The sequence below is a fragment of the Epinephelus lanceolatus genome, chromosome 10 (assembly GCF_041903045.1).
Source record: "Epinephelus lanceolatus isolate andai-2023 chromosome 10, ASM4190304v1, whole genome shotgun sequence".
Classification (NCBI taxonomy): Eukaryota; Metazoa; Chordata; class Actinopteri; order Perciformes; family Serranidae; genus Epinephelus; species Epinephelus lanceolatus.
Genome location: NC_135743.1, coordinates 21,529,541 through 21,549,695, shown reverse-complemented (window position 1 = coordinate 21,549,695; position 20,155 = coordinate 21,529,541). Strand labels below are relative to the sequence as shown.

The window sequence follows — 20,155 nt, the reverse complement described above, 5'->3', positions numbered from 1 at the left end:
TATTCAGGGACTGTGGACACCTTGACCACTATCCATAGTCACTGATACACTCCTCAAGTTCCAGGGCTCAAACGGTCCAGCACAACCCACATCACTCACAGTTCCCTATCCTGTGGCTCCTCCCTCTTTGCAATTTTATTGGAACAGAGTGAATAAAACAGGATCATTGTTTGTTGTGTGAGTGTAAGGAGATTGTCTGGGTTTACATAAATACATATCATAAAGGGAAAACATGCACAGTGTGTTGTATTTTGAACAAATAACTCTGAAACTAGATAGAAACTAGCAGTAGTAACATCATCTTTTTGTAATTAATTGCCTAATTATTCTACATATGGGATTTCTCTAAGTAATTTGATTCATTTGACAATGCAATAAACATATATACAACTCGCCGGGATGAAAACACACCCTAAAATGTTATTTTTTAACTTAGACAAAATCAGCATTTTGTGTATTTAAACTGCACACAGCTGTTGGGGTGTTTATTTTGCAGTCACACTGTAGCAGTTTCATACATTCTTATGTGGTATTGGCACAAGCCACCTCCTGTGAACCCCTTGACTTCCCCATTCATGTAATCGACATGCCATTTACAGCAGTTCTTAAGTAATGATGCATTTTTACATCACAGCTACGCTCAGTTGTGGTTGATGTGTCATCGGTACATTATCTGTTCAGGCACAGCTATCATCTACACTTGCACGTCTGTGATGCAAATACATGCTTATACCAACGTCATGATCTCCCAGGTTAATTTAACAGTTACCTTGAGTGTGCAGTGATGTTCAGATGACATTGGCCTCTCACCTGATGACCTCACTCGCCACAGACATGATGTTTATGGTACGATAACTGGGCATCTAAGACAGAGAGAAAGAGATGGACACTATAGTGTGTAAACTAGAAATTCCTTTACTTTAAAAGAATATTATGACCTTTACTGAACTGGGAAGTGCAACAACCTTGGAGGCACTGAAGATGGGGGTGTCTCTTAGGTGTAAACATGTTGTTGTTGGCGTCGTACCATGTCAAATAAAGGGGAGTCATGGGTTTGGAAACAGCATCACTCAGTTTAAAACATTCATAACTGACTATGATTTAGCACCATAATCAGCTGCTCTTCCTCATGGGTGTATTGCCAGTTCACCTCCTGGGCACTGCCAAGGTGCCCTTGAGCAAGGCACCGAACCCCCCAACCACTCGGAGCGCCTGTCATGGGCAGCCCCATTCTGACATCTCTCCATTTAGTGCATATGTAGGTCCTGTTTGTGCGTGTGTGTTTGGACCTGTGTGTAATTAACAGAGTGAAAAAATTGAATTTCCCCTCGGGGATTAATAAAGTATATAAAATTAAAATTAAATTAAAAATTAAATTATTATAGTATGAGAGACATATGATGGAATTTTGATCTACTCTAACATATCATGCTGCCAAAAGATGACAGCACCTTCAAACTGTGTGACCAGCATGATAGAAAGAGCTACACAAAATGGCCGCTATGTTACAACACTAACACAAGCTAATTTGTCATGTGAATTACACTCACTTGGGTGTGTATTTAAATGTGGAAACAGGCCATCAGCACCACATAAAACCTTCATTTAGGGAGTACTCACACTCTGTATTGCTGGCCCTGCCCAGGGCGTGGACTTATATGCAGTGTAAAATGTTTTCACTGAGATCTCAGATAGTGCATATGATGATGTGTACACTCTGGTTAGGAGCTGTGAGAAGTCCACCATTTGAATTGCTCCGCAGGAAGCAGCTGGCAGGTGGTTTACCATCAGTGTTACAGGCTTGAGTAAGAACACATTTGCACTAAACTGAACCGCTGTCTGGTCCAGAGAGACGTAAAGAAGGCAGAAAAGGGGAATCTGAAATTAAAGAGAAAAAAGAGACATGGGTGATGTAACTGGGGGGACATAAGTGTAACTGAGGTAAATGATCTTGTACCCAAGGTTAACCGTTCTGGCTGGCCTGACACTTCCTCTGAAATGTCACACTTTGACCAGTTAGTACAAGTCCTTCTTCATTTCATGATGAGAGCTTTGTCTTCCTCAAATCGAGGTTAACACTTGCAGCTAAAGATGGAAATCTGACGACCCTTTTTTAAGTGCATCTTTAGACAAAACCTATTGAAACTTTTTTACAGTAAGTTCTTGGTAATAGGTTTCATTCCTGTATAATTTGTGTATTAAAAGACACCAACTGGGGCGACCTCTAGCCAACTAGTAGAGTGTGCGCCTCAGGCCTTTGCAGCAGCTGGGGTTCCAACCTGTGGCTCTTTGCTGCATGTCATCCTCCCTCCTTTCCTGTCCGTCTTTCACTATACTAAGGGGTGCCCAAAAAATAATCTTAAAAAAAACAACACATATTAGTTTGGAAGTTATAGCAGGTCTATCCAGTTGTGTGTTTTCATCTGGATCACGGTTTTAGTCTTTACAGTGACGTGGCTATTAGCTTGTTTTCATTCAGTTATGGTGGTGAACTAATATTAGCATGAGTAAAAGTCAATTAGATTAAAAACAAATGAAGCAAAAAATAGAAATGCAGGCAGACAAAGGCAGTAGCAGCAACGTCGTCAGCTCTAATTGTGATTATTATCATTTATATAAAAGTATTTTCACATTCCACTGTGCCAACAGCTTAAAATCTTCTTGTGATGGGACGTCTTCAGCACCGCACAATAGCACCATCTGCTGCACAAATATAAATATGACACACATCAGATTACCATGATGGAAACACCTGACAGTTATATGAATGTGTGTTTCCTCACAACAGACAACACATCAGGGTGGTACACGTACTGCAACACTGATTCACAGTTTCCTGGGTGGCGCGCTGCTCTCCTCAGCGTGAGACCTGACCTTAAAGTCTGCCGCCTTTCCATGATCCTCAGCAACAAACATGATGTTTGTACTTCAAATCAATCAATGTGTTGGTCATGAAGCAGAACATAATCTTTCATGTAACTAACCTTATGTTCCAACAGAATACTGAGTGACCTAGGACAACAGTATGGTTGGAAAGTTATAATGAATTTGAAGGAAACAATTACATTGTCATTGTACATTGTCTTTAACAGGCAGTGGTGCACTCATTTTTTAAGGTAGCACTAAGGAAGTTGTATCTTGTGAAACTAGACAACCTAAGGCCTCCACAGGTGCCAACCATGGCTGAAGGGGGTTCATTATTACTCCAACTTTAGGCTAAATTTTGGCAAGGAAACAACTGGCATGGCGATTTTCAGAGGGGTCCCAGGTTCAAACCGGGAACTCTCTTGCTTTGAGGCGACAATGCTAACCAATGCACAACTGTGCCGCCCGGCTTTTTGGATTTTCAATTGCCCCATCTGGCCATACAGATTAAAAATTTCTGAGAGCTCCATTGCAACAGTAAGGCTTTCCTTGATATGTAACTAATTAAATTTATAGGCATTGCTTATACTTTGATTTATTGTGAATAAATAAATTTACAAAATGGAGTTTTACATTGCAGATCAGGAAAGTGGTACAAGTAAATCTATAAAACCAATTCTTAGTTCAGTTAAAGTAATAATACAAATATAGAAAAAATCTCATACATTAAGACAAAACATAAAAATAAGGCATGCTATACAAAATTAATATATAAAGCAAATACAGGAGTTTAGACAGTTGTAGCAACTCTGACAGGTGGTGGAGGGACAAATGTGGGGAGAGGCACTGACTTTTCAGAGGGAGTCTGAAAGAAAACAAGACAGTTAATATCTAAATCAACAAAAGAAGCAACCTTAGATGTGTTTAATAGACAGACTACCACCTTAAATTTGTTGTAATCAGGGGGAGCCTTCCGCCCTGCCTTCAGCAGGTTATGAGGCACTATTTCTGTTTGGGTTGATATTGCCTGTGAGTCAAAAGAAAGACCTTATAACAACCAGCCAAAACTGCAGATGCAGAATTCATTGTGAAATACATTAATGAATGAATCTGATGTGTGATATGGAGAGTAAGGGAGCGATCACACAGAGATGAAAACCTAGAAACGCAACGCCAGTAAAACCATTGTTTTCCTATGATACGGCGCGTCTGACTGGCGTTCAAGCGTCTTTTTAGACGGGCGGTTTTCCAGCTTCTTTTTAGACACGCGTAGATACTGAAAAGTTAAAATAATTTCAACTTTTTTGAGCATCAGACACCAGTAGCTAGTTCGCATTGAATAAGTGCTTCCAGTGTTTCAAGCGTCTTTGAAGCATCCGCGTCTCTAGCATCTCATTTCTGTGTGATCACCCCCTAAGGTGTGTATTTTATACTTCACAAGCTCCTCATCAACTGTAAATATCAACTAATCTGATGGCCAGTAAAGTGTTTCTTACCTTCTCAACTGCTCTGGACATTGGATATCTTGCCTGATGATCTATGAAACACAGAAAAGTCAAAAACATTCACCACAGAGTGTTAAAAAAAAGACTCATCATGTTAAAGGACTTGATTCAGACTCTTTGCTCATCAAACACCTACTTTTGTTCTTGTTCCAGTAGACACAGAAGCAGATGAAGACAATTAGCAGGATTAGAACGAGAAGACTGCAGGGGATTCCAGCTGCAATGCCAGCAATGGCAGGTCCACTCAGCCCGACACCTATTATCACCAAGACAAACAGTAAACAACGATATTACCACTGCAGCACCACTGCTGACCCTGTGATAAGAAATACACTGCTTTAACACACACATACACACCATCTGACAATTTGCCGTACCTGGACCAATTCTGTGGACCTCAGATGGCGCTCCTTCAGTCATCAGAGCTCTGGGGATGATCCGAAACCAGTATGTCAAGTCGGGATCGAGGACAAAGATGTCTGCGCTCCTAGCAGAGCCAGGCTTCTGCTGGATGGTTTTAAATTTGTTTGAGCTGCCTTTAGTGGTGATGCCATTACCATGTTTGCTCAGGAGGTCTGGTCCTTTCTTTTGGACGTCAAACCCTTTACAAAAGCACATATATACTAGCGTCAATCAATCAAAGCACATAGTGGATCGTGTCTAGATGATAACTTCAGATTCGCGATTCATCTCAAGTGATCATATAATCCCAAACCGCTATCTTTCCCTAAACTTTTTGTACCCAAACCTAACCAGTCCGTAACCACAGCATTGTCGTACAAGTTTCGCAAATCTAGGGTTACCATTAAGCCATGACTTACATAGCGGTATCACATGTCAAGATTTCACTGATCCTTGTCACAGGCCTGTTTCAGTAGGAAAATCTGGCTGTCACTATGTACACACAAACTGACAGAGAAGACATAACAAAAACTGACATTTGCTTTTTCAGTGCTTTTGTCTTTAAAATGTTATATTCAAAAACACAGCACTGCTCAGTTAGAGCCTCGCATATTTCACAATATTTACACCCCTATCTTCTGTGTTGAGTTTCTGTTTTCAACACGGTGGAGTTCTGCTGAGACGTACAAATTCCCAACAAGACGGTCGTGTTTGTGTGTGTGGTGTTTAAAGATATCCTTGTGAGAAATAAATCAAGCTGGGGCTTTTGCAGAGCTGCCTTTCTAGAGTTAATCACTGCTTTACCTGTAACAACAGAGGTGGGCGGGACCTCCCAGGTCAATGTGACGATGGTTCCGTTGGGATTAGGGAACAAACTGGAATCTGAGATCGACGGTCCTGGAAAGAGAGGGATTGTGAGTGAGGGGGAGATCAAGAGAGGGCAGGAGAGGAGGGGGTGAGGGGATACCAAGACTGGAGAGCTTTGTTTCAAGGGAAAGAGCAATCTCAGGTATTACTTAGCTCTCTGTCTGAGGGCTCATTGTTCCCTTTGACTCCGGTAATGCTAGTGCTTGAAATTGGAGGCAAAGGACAAAACCCAAGTGCCGGAAAAATGTTGGCATTGTATGTTTTTGCAAACCACTGATATGTTACATTTGCACATTATTATTTAGCAGATATGTTGAAACTTAATGTGTCAGTAATCCTGTGGTTTATGTCGTAAGGTTGAGGCACAAAAACCATGGTCCGAGGTTAGGAAAAGATCATGCTGTGGCTTAAAATACCTCAATGTTGGTGCAGATCACTAAAAAACACCCATGTTCAGGGTTCTAAAATCAATCTATCTATCTATCTATCTATCTATCTATCTATCTATCTGCTGTGTCACTTTAGAAATGTTGATATTTTACTTGCTAAATGTGCTTATCTACTAACTACAAGTGGCCAAAATGAGTTTCCTCCGTGGGGTGGCTGGACTCAGACTTAGAGATAGGGTAAGGAGCTCCGACATCCAGAGGGAGCTCGGAGTAGAGCTGCTGCTCCTTTGCATTGTTCGGGTATCTGATCAGGATGCCTCCTGGGCCCCAGGGCAGACCCAGAACATGCTGGAGAGGAGGGATTACATATCTCATCTGGCCTGGGAACGCCTTGGGGTCCCCCAGGAGCTGGAAAGCGTTGCTGAGGAGAGGGACATCTGGGGTGCTTCGCTTACTTACTTTACACCCCTCCTTAATGTTGACAGTCGACCAACAAACCAAGAACAGCAACACTTTACCCATTAACTGAGTCACCCTCCTCTGGCTGCCCAGCGGGTTGCGGCAGGTACAAGTGTAGTTCTGGGGGGCAAAGTTGTTGACATTTTTATCCTCAATCTGGAGCTGTGTGGTGTCTCTGCTGATCTGGTACGTTGTCCCTTTTGTGACAGTCTCGTTGCCTTTAAGCCATGACACCACGGCCTTAGGCGAGGCCTCGCTGACACACTGGATAGTGACCACTATTTTGCCACTGGAGTCAACCGTGGTTCTCATGGATGGCAGGAACTTCACTGGACTACCTGGGGAAGATAAGGTTCTGGTTTAGGGTTGGCTTCTTAAGTCACACACACAAAGTGTTATTTTTGGAACAACAGATTGTTGTCTTGATAATCCATTAAAAGTCTAACACTTACTTGCAGTAATATTGCAGTATTGTTTATTCTGTTCAGATAGGTGGTATGCAATGCATGTGACAGTTTTCCCGTCAAGATTATCAGAGGGGGTGACGGTCAGGTTGAAGTTTCCTGCTCCGCTGCTCGTGTTACTCAGTGCTGGGAAAGACAACTGGGCCTGTGGGGTTCCCCCCAGCCACCGACAGTGGTACTGCAGGTTGACATTATTCACTGACTGCACAGAGCACATCGGGCTGCCTTTTGGCCTCTCTGTCCACAGAGAAAATTGATCCGACATTATTAAAATGAACCAAGCATTCATTCATGTTTGGATCTATATTTACAGTGCATATGTAATTTAGACAGACATGTCAGATGAGAAACAAGGGCTAGTCAAAGCTGTCCCAATTTACTTTTATTTAGTATGTTTATACAACACGTCTTTATAGTTACAAAAACGGCAGCTCATAATTTGCATAGTTTTATTTTCACTTGAGGAAATAGAGGAGTTTTTGTGAACATAGCCCGTAGCTTTGGAAATCATTTCCTCCCAACTTGCCAAAACCATTAGGCCTCTCACGATAACTTTTCTTGGTGGACGATATATCATCCTACAAATAATTGTGATAAAGAATATTATCTTTATTATTACTATCAGTGTGTGCCACTGACAAAGATAATTTCACAGCATAATAATGATTCATGCACACCCTTGAAAAGAACAGTCAACTTTCAATTCTTCAGAACATTCAGACATTGGAATTATGTGAAAGAAGTATTGTGTTGTGTATATGTGTGTGTGTGTGTGTGTGTGTGTGTGTGTGTGTGGTTGCACAGATTATATTTTTCAAAGCTGATAAAGTCATCTGTAATTGTGGTAACAGGTCAGGCTGTTCTCACACACAGTTCGTACATATCCCTACGAAAGTAATGTACCACAATTCGCATATAACCCACGTAATCATGAGCCAGTAATTTGTGCGCAACACATGTAATTGCGAAGGCTGCGATTACCAATGTGCTGACTGGGATACAGAGGGAGGTGGTAAAAAGAGCAAAAGTCCATGTTAGGAGGCAGGTTGGGGTGGTGAATGGGCAACCCACCCACTTCCAACTCATCAAATACCAACACTTGGTCAGTGGCCTGTCAGCATCAGACACAGATACACAGAGGCATCTTTAAACAGCGGTATAAGACACAGCAGGCAGCTGCCTTTGTTGACCCTCTGGGCAACTACCAGTGTATAAAGACCATGAAAGTCTACATGGGATGTGTATGTATGCATGTTTACTCTGCTATCCTGTTAGCCAAAGTCTTGGTGACATTCTTATGCAAACAAAGAACTAGAGGCAATAATATCATGCGATATATGGACATGGACCTGATCATTTTTGCTGGCTTTGATAAGCAGATAATGTAATTACTGTGACAGGCCTACCAACCACTAACTTCATCCAACCCAGAGACACCTCTGGTCTGTGCAATGCAAACATTGCTCAATAAATCTATTGAGGATCACAGTGTTGCCAAATCCATCTAAAGTTTCCCAGTTTTGTAAAAGTGCATACAACAATATCAAATGAGGAACAAGCAGAGAAAAAAGATGTGTGAAAGCATCAGCAATGTAGAAAGTAATATCATTAACAGGTTCAAGCATCTCTGAAATCAGAGCTCAGTCAAGTACTCACCAAATACTGTTAGACTGAAAGAAGTCGAGGATGTTGGCAGTCCAGACTTTGTCATTTCAACGGTGTACTCACTGGTATAGTCAAGTGTCACATTCACAAAGGTAAGGGATCCATCTGGCTCAATATCCAGCACCCCCCTATTGTTTTCGGCTATGAATGGAGGAGCACTGGAGTTAATAACCCATGTGGCGACAGGTAACCTTCCCATAAACCAGGCAACCACTGGGTCAGAGGCACCACTGAAGGACACAGCCAGAGTCACATTGCTGCCAAGTGGTGCATTCACAACAGTCGGGCCAACAGGAGACACCACCAGCTCAAAGTAGGCACCTGTCAGTGAAGAAGTAATCAGTTTACAGAGGACATATTAATCTATTGATACTCAAAATCCTTGTTACAATGATGCAGTAAATGTTGATGGCAAGTGAATATCCTATGCTTACACTGTGTCTGTTCCTGCTAAAATAAGCACTAATATTACAGAAACAAAACAGAATTAATTAAAAGCCCCTTTCCTGCTCTTAAGGAAGAAGCACAACACAAAACTAACAATTCGGTTTTAATCTTACCTTGAAAAGTAAAGCTCAGTAAAATGACGAGAAAAACTGCATTTAATCTACTAAATCCATCCGGCCACGTCATTTTATAAAAACAGGGCGACAGTGGAGTAGCTGACGGATTTAAGAGGACATGAAAATCTTTTTAATGTTGTTTTTTGAGTCAAAAACCCAGAACATAAAAACAGAGGCGAAGAAATGTCCTCGGTGTCTTGGACAGCAGTGACTGAATCCTCTGTGTGTGTCAGCAGGGCGCGTGAGTGTCTCACCTGTGCTGAGTCAAAACCTTGATTGTGCACGTGAAGCCACGCCCCCACCTGGTTTCACATTACAGTGCCTGTCTTATTTCTGTTCCGTTAACAAGCCAATATATTTCAATTTAACGTGTCTCCTTTATGGCACATTATGAAAACTGTATGGGGATTTATTTTTCTAAATTTAAGTATCAGATTTTGGAAACTTTTAGAAAGTCTAACATATTTAAAGAAATGTATTAATACAATGATTTCATTAAAATAACACTGGCATTGTCATTTCAGTTTTCCATCACGATGAACAAAGTGACAAATATGACTGTTGTGGAAATTACATTTAGCCTGGTGATGCGTCAGCTTGCTAACGTTCTTTTTAGCATTAGCATTAGCATTAAATATACACAAAATACACAATATCAAATGTTTTTCTTACTATTTGTACACTGAAAATGAATATAAGCTGTTTGGAAACATATTCTTGATTTAACAAAAATGTACCTCTCTACTTATTACAGTTGCCACTATGCTAACTGTCCTCCAATCATGGGGCCTCCTGTCACATGACTATTGCTGTAGTCACCAAGTAGGCCCATACAAACTCTCAACAAATTCCCACAACTTCCTGAAACTTTTACATTTTGAACATCCATCCATTTTCTAGCTGCTTATCCTCTTGAGCGCTGCAGGGGGGGCTGGAGCCTATCCCAGCTGACACTGGGCGAGAGGCGGGGTACACCCTGGACAGGTCACCAGAGTATTGCATTGCTGACATGTAGAGACAGAAAACCATTCACACCTACGGACAATTTAGAGTCACCAATTAACCTATCCCCAATCTCTGGACGGTACCCGGAGAAAACCCACGCTGACATGGGGAGAACATGCAAACTCTGCACGGAAGGACTCCCCACCTGGGATTGAACCAGGAACCCTCCTGTGAGGCGATAGTGCTAACCACCACACCACTGTGCCGCCACATTTTGAACAGTGTGGTGGAAATAACAATAACCCAAAGGGACAGGTGATTTTTGGTGTGTGTGTGTCTGTGTGTGTGTCATGTCATTAAAATTGGTATTTATGTGTCATAATAGTATTTGAAAATAATATTAGATCAATATGAAATTCAAAATTAAGCAGGGTTGAATGTCCAAAGAAGATATAGCGAACACCACACAATAAAGGCCACTTTACATCATAACCTCCTGAGACCCGAACTTTTGTTTGGCATGCTTTTTTCTCCAAGCTATACAGGATCAGTAGGACCGTGTAAGTATAAAAACTAAAAGTTGTCAATGATAATAAAGTCCCAATATCCTCAAACAAGATGATAATAAAGTCCTAATGTCTTCAAACAAGTACTTCCTAATTAACAGTGTCTTAGCTTGTTACAGCTGCTAGAATAGGCCATATCAAACTACAAACATTATTAGTCATAAATAAACAGGTTTTGGACCTTGTTCACTTTTATGTTGGGATTGGCTGCAGACTGACTTGGCAGAGATGGCTGCCATCTTGTTTTTACATGGATTAGTGTATTGTGCTCTTACTACCACTAGATGGCACAAAAAGGTGTCCACAAATGAGGACAGTGGCTGGGCCGACTCTCACTTTAAGATTGGAGAAAAAAACTCCCCGGCTGCTTGTATTTCTTTCAGCCAATCACAATCGTTCTGGGCGAACCATGGCAGAAAAATGGCTACATCCCCGCAAGATCAAACACTGCAAAAGTTAGTAAAGGACGTTTGTCGACTATGACAACCAGAGGTGGTAGGGCGGGACTTCAGCGGGTGGCTCGTTCCGCCCAATGAGAGGCTGATCTATGCAGCGAACTTCCGCCCACTCAGACTAAGTAAACCCTAAATGCGATGTCCTCATATGAGGACACAGGGTCTCAGGAGGATTTAAGTAATGACTGATCTGTTCTTTATTCATTTTTATTATTCTTTTGGTGTTAAGCAAGTGTGACAATAATTAAGGACAAGAATTTTTCTTTTTCTTTGCTGACAGGGCCACAAAAATCACAACAGTTGAAGACTCACTCATCTGCAATGCGGGCTCCATCTTGCTGATACCCTCACCACAGCAGTCCATGTGACACACAGTAATGTGAGAAAGTAAACAAGTCCTGATTCTGTGCCATGAGCTGCACATGTTCTCTTTTACACTCAGGTGTTTATTATCCATAAACCATCCATTCTCTCTGTGTGGGCTACAACTACCAGGGATTAATGCAGTATAATAAAAAGCCTTGCCTGCAAAACATCCTCTCTTAATGTGTGGAGCCCCACAGTGTTTAATAATACATTTTGAAATTGATAACCACATGGATAAATACACATAGGGTATGTAATATACCCATGACATTGAGAAATATTCCAGGAAATGTTTAAAACTCAGCTCATTATAATGAAATGTCATTTTATGCCATTTCTTTTTGAAATAAGACTGTAATTAATTCCAGCTGTTTTTATTTCAAAATTTCCATAATTTCCCAGAATGATTTTACTTCTCATCATTTTCTTATAAATGACGGTTTAATTTAACAAATAAAACAAACTGAAAAGGGACTGTTGCTTTGGTTTAAATGAGCTGACATCTCCTAAAAAAACTCAGCTACAGTGAAAAGACGCAGGGTGAAATAACATTACATCATGATAATCATGATATGATATAAATGTATATCATAATTTCCATGGTTACATTTAGTATTGAGGGGTCTGTTTTCCTAGATGTTTAGTTCTGGTTGGAGCAGGTTATTTTGGAGGCCATTGTTTGTGGTGCTTGTATCTCTAACTGTTGATATCAGGCTAAATATTATGAACCCCCCTCATAATAGCTCAATATGATTCAACAGCAGCACAAACTGCAGCTTCCAAAAGGATCATACAGTTGAATCGATACCTCTCAAAAACTGAACATTATGACCTTCCTGAAATTAGGATTCATGGCAGGATTTCTGTGTTAGGTATAGTTAGGTGTACCTAATAAAGTGGCAACAAAGTATTTCTCCAAGTATTGCTGCTTGATTCAATCATATAGTGCAGAAACTGGTTTCTGGCCAAATGCAATACAGCATGTTGCTTCAGAAATAATGCTTTAAATCCACCAGAGTGAAACATTTGATCCAATAAATCCCCCGGACTCAAACGAATATCCAACTTTTTTCATCAAAATCTGTTACCCATTCACAGGTGTTAATGATGTCAAGTTCAAAATTAAATGCCCAAAGAACAGTCACAGGTGTATTTAGATATGAAAAAGACTGGCTGCTTTATTGTCATGTAATGTCCTGTACAATCAACAGACAAATGAGGCGCTTATGGTAAAATTCAGATGTGTGATCGTCTTACTGAGAGACACTGTCGAAGCTGTCCTGAAACCCACAAACTTATACAAATTACCATCAGACGCGGCACTAATCTGGGAGGACATAATCATCTCAACATGTTTGGGTCCATATTTACATATATCATTTACAAAAACTGCACCTCTTAACATGTGTGACTACAGACAAGATTAAACAGCTGAGCCAGGTAACTGTTGGTGTAATGCCTCGAACTGGTGGTGTACAGTGTGATGCAAACAGCAGCACAAGTAGTGATTTCTGGGTTTAAAGTATTGCATAAAGACAGTTTGTCTAAAGTCAGATTAGAAGCCTATAATACAGATGAGTGTAGGTTAAAATGCACATGAAAGACAAGATGATCCTTTTGGGGTTGTCTGCTGCAGGACAGTGTTTCTCAGTACTGCTCCTCCCCTGTCGGTACCTCCGTGCCTCAGAAGCCACAGTCTCAAACAGAGGGATTAGACCAACACATAAGCCAGTCCTCCGGGTGTGCTTATGCAGTACAGTCCAGTTATTCATTACAGAGTCCTGCAAGGAGAAAGAAAGAGTACGTAGATAGATAATGTAATTCACGAGTTGCAATTAAAATCTTTTATCAGTTTAGCTTCCATCACCACAGACACACAATACTCTTTGTCAAAGCAATTAATTAATTACATCTTTCATTACAAGAGGTAACTTTGCTGCATGCAGACACAAGATGGACACGTATTAAGCTATAATCAAGATGCAGCAACAGGTAGATCAAGAAGAAAACATTTTTTGTTTTACAGTGTTTTTCCTGCTCCTTATTCAGTAATGATTCGCTGCCCACTTTGGAAACATTGGCCTATTGCCCACCAAAGACATTAATATTATGTCTACTTAAAGGGACAGCTCACACAAAATTATATCATCTAACATGTGGTGCTGTTTATCATTCTAGATTGTTTTCGTGTGAGTTGCTGAGTGTTGGAGATATCAGCCGTAGAGATGTCTGCCTTCTCTCCAGTATAATGGAACTAGATGGCACTCAGCTTGTGGTGCACCACTGAGCTAGCAAGTGCTACAGCACTGCCAAGGATGACACCATTAATGTTTACATCTTGCGCTGTCACAAACAAGAGCCTCTCATCCATGAACTGATGCACGCTTCCTTCTGCGCAGTGACTGATTGACAGTTGGCGGGTGTAGTTCAGTAGAAAGAAAATAGTTCCTACATGAAACTGCTCACAACAAGGTCTGTGGATTATCTTGAGTAACCAGGTCATGATTTCTAGAAAGAGACATTGCTGTTGAGTTTTTCAAATGTAGTTTTTTTGGTGTGTTCAACAGCACAAGCTCAGAGCCATCCAGTTCCATTATATTCGAGGCAGAGGCAGACATCTCTATGGCTGTGATATATTCAATACTCAGCAACTCACACCAAAACAATCTAGTTTGATAAATAGCACTACAGGTAAGAGGGAAAATATGTGTTTTTTTATTATAGGGTGAACTGTCCCTTTAATTCTATGATTATGTGAACTATGGAATTTATAGGTTGCTACAAAAATTGTACAAGATGAACTAAAAGCACGTTGCAGGGGGCCAAAATATTATCTCATATAATTGGCTGCCATTAAAGCTGTAACAATTAGTTGATTGATTGATTAGTCAATTGAGGGGAAATTAATCATCTTTTTTGACATTGGGAGCACCCACATGGCTCAGAGGTAAAGGTAAACATTATCTGGTCCCAGCTTCTCTAACATGATAAGGCTTTGCTTCTGTATACTTGTATATTATATATTCATGGTTTTTGGACCCGTGGTGGGACAAAACAGTCCATCTGAAGACATCACTCTGGGCTCTGAAAACTAGTGATGGACATTTTCCACTTTTTCTTGAACAATTTAGACTATTCATTCATTCAATTAAAAAAAAATCACAGGCTAAGTTAGTTTTAGTCCTAGCTCATGTTATATCTTTAGATATTAAAAATGCTTTGATATTGAATCTGTGGGAGCCTTGCTTAAGACGTGTATTTAGTTATTTAGTTAGTTATAATAATATAGTGTCAGGTCAGGCTCTTCATTGGTGGATACTGTGATACTCACCCTTCTGCCAAGTTCTGCACTCCTCTGCTCCTGCTCCTAAAGCCTCTATACCGTCCCTGTCTCCTTAAGTTTGCTCACTAGGTCTTCCACCGTCTCCACCTTCACTCCAGCCTGTCTCTGCGGAGGCTCATCCACTCTCAACACCTCCAACCGTGACGTGATGTCCACCCCCAAGTCTGCAGGGTTCACATTAGCGATCTTCTTCTTCTTGGCTTTCTGAAAGTAGGAAAAGCAGCAGCAAATCTAATTTCATTCCTGAAAACAAGAGTATTTAACACCTTCTTCTTGCCTCTTGTTTTACTAACCGCATGTCCCTGCTACCTACCATGATGTTGGGCAGGGTGGCATATCTGGGGGTGTTTAGTCGGAGGTCTGCGGTAAGCACTGCTGGTGTGTTGATCTTAATAGTTTCCAGGCCGCCATCGATTTCTCTAACCACTTTCAGTTTGTCTCCTTCCAGTGACACCTCTGATGCAAAGGTACCCTGTGATATGAAGACACAGTACAAATACACAAAATAAATACAAAAAAATGAACAACTATTGTCAAAACGGTCCATCTAGAAACATCTATCTATCTTTGCAGCTGGCAGCCAAGTATGGAGTGAGGTTATTTGAGTTCATGAGACAGTCAGCGTTCCCTATCTGCTGGTTGCACTGTGTAACTACACGTTATTTATAACTAATCCAGGGTAAATGTGTTTAACAATGAACTATTGACTGTAAAAGGTCAGGTGGTTGGGATGATAAGAACTGTAAATCAGAGGTAACTTTGGATATTAGCTGATTAAAATGTCTTTACACTATAATCTGTGCCTCACACTGCTTTAACTGTACACTGTGCTACAACATGTTAACAAAGTGCTCCATCTACTGGCCAGCCAGTGGAACTTCACCTCAGCTGTCCTCGCAGCCTTTGACCTGCTGTGCTGGTCTGTGCAGGATCACTGTAGCTCATACTGACTCAATCTAGTCTCTGCTAACTTTGATAAGACAGTCTGTACAGGGACATAGCCTCATATCAGCACTGCTATGTCACACATTCAACACTTGTAAAGACAAACGGAGAAAATAGAAACTGAGGTAGTCTAACTTGCAGTAATCACATGGGAGTCAGACCATTTTTTAGATCATAAGAGGCTGATTTTGGGTCAGGTAGGCTAAGAATAACTGCGTTAGAGTTTGGACTCACCTGAGGCCAGTCCAGTAAGGCTGCAGTCATCTGGCCAGTCTGATTGCAGTCATCATCGATGGCCTGTGAGAGCAATGCAAGTTATTAAATGAAGGTAAGAGTGGTGCACAACAAGGTTATTATAGTCAACTAAAAAAATAGAAAAATAGACCTAAAACTAAGTCAACACGCATGAGGAGGCATTGGTGCATATGTTTATTGAGACCAAGATGTCTACATGACTGTGAGTCTATTGCCCTCACAAAATGTTTGTATTGTAATACCTTTTCTGAACTAAATCCTAGCCTTGACATATACCCTCCATATTAAAAAAACCCCAAAACTTAAACTAATACTGAAGCTGATGAAAACTAAACTAAAACTAAAAAACTTTAACCAACAAAAACTAAACTAAAATGAGAAAAACCCACTCTGGAAACTAACTCAATTGAAAATAAAAATTAAAAAAATAAAAAACATTGGAAAAATACAAAACTATAACAACTTTTATACCTGTTTGCCGAGGATGACGAGTTGAGCATCCTCCTTCTTGGCCAAAGCAGCCATGATCTTGGAGACCTGCAGGGGTCCCAGGGTTTCATAGTCCTTCCCGGTCACCTGCACGTGAATGCCACGGTCTGCTCCCATGGCGAGGGCGGTACGGATGGTCTCCTAAGTGACGGAGAAAATAAGTGTTTTAACAGAGAATTAGAATAATTAAAATTTGTTGCCAAACACAAAAAGATTAAACCAAAATGTGGCAGAAGATCTCAATATCACATTTATTTCCATATTCATAAAAGCCACAATAACTGTGTACCTGAATGTACCTGAACAAGCAGAATGATTTTTATTCTGTTGCACTTTAGAATTATGCAAGGTATGATCAGTGATTTTCAATGACACTCAAATTGTTCCTGTATCGTTCATCAGTATTTGTGACATTATATCAACACTTAACTACAGCATGATTCAGTAATTCAAGAGAAAGCTGAAACCCAGCAAAAACCTACAAGACAGTGAAAGCATTACAAAGAGCTCCTCCAAACGTGGGCAACCTGCCACACCACCCTGCATGTCTCCAGGACATGTGTTAACAAGGCAGGGAGTGCATAGTCCAGCCCCATCTCACCCACCTGTGCTTGCTGTGGCCCGCAGCTGACAGCCACAACCTCCTTAATGAGCTTCTTCTCCTTCATCTTGACCGCCTCCTCCACAGCGATCTCACAGAAGGGGTTCATTGAGTGCTTAACGCCATCCGTCACCACGCTGGTGTTGTCCGGCTTCACGCGAATCTGAGGAGGAAGAAGGCCACGGGACAGAGTCAGGCTACAACAGGGGTGCCAGATGACAAACAGTCCAGATAGCCTGGATTCTAGGGCAAACTGTCAGACACGACGATGGACTCACACAGGAAGTGAGCTAGCAATACGTGTAGTGATGCATGTTTTAACAGGAGCCCTGTAGTAATTACGTCTTCATTTTGGAATTAGCTCTCATCTCCTCTTTTATTGCTCTGCATTGCTTTGCTGCTGGAAAATTATAGAGAAGAACTTCCCCTAAAGGTTTTAAACATAATGTGGAAAAAAGTCTGGTGTTACAAAACAAATGGTTCTATGGGGTCATACACTATATGGACACCCATAGTATGTAGATGTTTTATTCCAAAGTCATGGGCATTAATGTGCTGCTACAACATGGGATGCTTTCTCTGGAAAGGCTTTCCACAAGATTTTGGAACCTGGCTGAAGGAATTTGATCCCATTCAGTCACAAGAGCAAAAGGAGGTCTCATGATAAGGCCTGGCTCATGTTCCAATATAGGCCAAAGGTATTTAATGTGGTTGAGGTCAGAACTCTGTGTCAAGTTCTTCCACACCAAACTGGTAAAAAGCATTTCTTAATGGAAGTGGCTTTGTTTTTGGGGGCACTGTCATTAACATTAGAAGTGGGACTCAATATAGGATCCAAGATACGATATTATCACGATATTTAAGTCATGATAAAATATTGTTGCGATTATGCTGCGATATGCTGAGTATTGTGATAAAATATATTGAGATATATTGCAATTCATTATCTATTTTCAACTGTAAATTATGTCCCCTTAGGAAAACTTTATCTTATTAGATAAAAGAGATGTTGACAGTCTGTTCACATCACTTCAGCCATTTCCTTTCTGCAGCAAAATGTATCTAGTGGACTGAAAAAGAAATGTATTATATTATTCTAGTAGGCTACCTTGATTTGTATATGTAATATTAATAATTTATATAATAAAGAAATAGATACTTGGCACTGTGTGACGATACGATAATGCCACATAAAAATATCATGATACTATGCCGAATCGATTTCTTCCCCCATGTCTGTTGACATGGGATAGTGTCTTCCCCAAAAATAAGTGTGCTATTGTATGTCTATTGGCACTGCATGCTGAAGTTTAAGATTTTCCTGAAACAGAACTGAGGGACCTGGCCAGAAACCATGAAACACAGCTGCTAACCAAAAGGACACAAAAGTATATGAGCAGGGGTGTCTGTCCATATGGTGCACTTGTATCATAATAACTTCACATATTATATAACTTTATATATGCAGAATACTCACAGTTTCAAATATCTATTACTGCAGCAACTGAGCCAGATCAGTATGCAAAACATAATACTGAGAATACAGATAATCACTCATTAATGACAATAAATGGCACAACATCACAAATGATATGATGAGAACTCAATCTGACAACACAGCTTACATGTCAAGCAAACAATTTCCTGATTTATTACACTTTAATAATTTGCCTGATAATGTTGGGAGCAGAGGAAAGCTACAGATGTGTCAGTATTGTGCACCAACACTGTGCAGATCCTGCTGAGAGCAGCTGGAGCAGGAGAGTTCCTGCTGTGACATGAAACAGCTGCAAACAGATATTGATTATGGTGTTGTACTATAGGAGCCATTATCCATGCTACAGAATATTACAGTATATTAAGATAACAATAAATATGTGACTGCACTGTACACCATTGCCTTACAAACTCATTTAAATGGTGAAAAACTGAGGCCATCATCAGCCAGACATGAGGTTACACAATTTGAAAACAGCAGCCTTACAGCTGTTCAAGTAACGAGCAAGGAAGTCATACATTGCAGCGTTGCTAATAATACTCTGAATTAAACATCGTTGCACATTCTGTATATTGCCCTCATGAATTTAACTGCAGTCTGAATGGTTCACTTTATCTGTCAAATATTAACAGTTAGCTGTGTTTCCTTAGCTCCTGTGCCACAGCAGCCAGCTGGCGTGTGCAGGCTAACGTTAGCTAGCAGAACACAGAAAGTCAAGTGAGTGAGCACAGGTAAAACATATTTTAAAACATAAATAAACTCGTTGTAACAGTAGAAAGAAGTTACCTTTACAGCATAGTCAATGACACGCTTAACACCGACGAGGACACGACCAGACATTATTGCTGAAACTGTGCAGTAGCAGACAGCTAAAGTACCAGTGTCACCGCAGTGAACCTTCACCCAAGGTGTAGGTCGGAATTATTTTAGGGTGACAACAGGGGAGGGAGCTTAGGGGACCGCCTCCCATTCCAGCCAATGAGAAGCAGATATAAGTGGACGCTCTCCTCACCGATTGGTTGAGGCGTTCTTAACGCCGTTGTTAAATTCAACTATAAAGTCAGTGCTGCGGTTTCAATGAGTGAAAGACTACTAAACTTTATTTAGGGATTCTGGAAAAGTGAGTTAAATCAAACTCCCTCTGTTGATTGCCTGATTATTTAAACTGCTCAAATTTAGAGAATTGCCAAAAATCAACCGTGAATTATGCTGTGCTCCTCTTATCTGCGTGGTAAACAAAACCCGAAGAAGAAACGTTCCGCTTTATGTGTGGCAAAGGTCACGGCAAACGGTGGAGTGACACCATGAGGGTCAAGTGGCCTTAAAACGATACATGACGAGTTACACATAAACATGACTTGGTGACGTAAGATCTAATTTTATAATTTTATGATTATGATAATGTGTTTTCATGTAAGAACACATTTTTGCCTTGCTTCCTATCTCACATGTGGTTTCTGAAAGTTAAATTGATTGCTGCTCCCTATGTTTTTTGTATTTTTGTACTTTTCTT

At 40.6% G+C, this 20,155-nt stretch overlaps 2 protein-coding genes across 2 annotated transcripts; both read right to left on the bottom strand.

Moving 5' to 3' along the window:
• Positions 1 to 784: 784 nt before the first annotated feature.
• vsig10l (V-set and immunoglobulin domain containing 10 like) lies at positions 785 to 9,417 on the bottom strand. Its single transcript, XM_033639824.1, has 11 exons — positions 9,177 to 9,417; positions 8,608 to 8,937; positions 6,940 to 7,188; positions 6,547 to 6,825; positions 5,577 to 5,669; positions 4,748 to 4,972; positions 4,507 to 4,626; positions 4,362 to 4,402; positions 3,809 to 3,892; positions 1,621 to 3,730; positions 785 to 863 (listed from the first exon to the last, which is right to left on the bottom strand). The coding sequence occupies exons 1-10, from the start codon at positions 9,247 to 9,249 to the stop codon at positions 3,656 to 3,658; spliced, it is 1,569 nt and encodes a 522-aa protein (XP_033495715.1). The 5' UTR covers positions 9,250 to 9,417; the 3' UTR covers positions 785 to 863; positions 1,621 to 3,655.
• A 3,246-nt stretch (positions 9,418 to 12,663) lies between these two features.
• Positions 12,664 to 19,570, bottom strand: etfb (electron transfer flavoprotein subunit beta). Its single transcript, XM_033639761.2, has 7 exons — positions 19,429 to 19,570; positions 17,149 to 17,307; positions 16,526 to 16,684; positions 16,034 to 16,096; positions 15,168 to 15,326; positions 14,843 to 15,058; positions 12,664 to 13,292 (listed from the first exon to the last, which is right to left on the bottom strand). The coding sequence occupies exons 1-6, from the start codon at positions 19,480 to 19,482 to the stop codon at positions 14,888 to 14,890; spliced, it is 765 nt and encodes a 254-aa protein (XP_033495652.1). The 5' UTR covers positions 19,483 to 19,570; the 3' UTR covers positions 12,664 to 13,292; positions 14,843 to 14,887.
• Between the last annotated feature and the right edge of the window lie 585 nt (positions 19,571 to 20,155).

Coding starts and splice junctions, on each gene's coding strand:
- vsig10l (XM_033639824.1), bottom strand. CDS start 9,249: ATGACGTGGCCGGATGGATTTAGTAGATTAAATGCAGTTTTTCTCGTC. Junction 7,189..8,607: donor TTTCAGTCTAACAGTATTTG/GTGAGTACTTGA, acceptor CTCTGTGGACAG/AGAGGCCAAAAGGCAGCCCG. Junction 4,403..4,506: donor CTACTGGAACAAGAACAAAA/GTAGGTGTTTGA, acceptor TGTGTTTCATAG/ATCATCAGGCAAGATATCCA.
- etfb (XM_033639761.2), bottom strand. CDS start 19,482: ATGTCTGGTCGTGTCCTCGTCGGTGTTAAGCGTGTCATTGACTATGCT. Junction 17,308..19,428: donor TCATTGACTATGCTGTAAAG/GTAACTTCTTTC, acceptor CTTCCTCCTCAG/ATTCGCGTGAAGCCGGACAA. Junction 16,685..17,148: donor GCGGGCCACAGCAAGCACAG/GTGGGTGAGATG, acceptor TCCGTCACTTAG/GAGACCATCCGTACCGCCCT.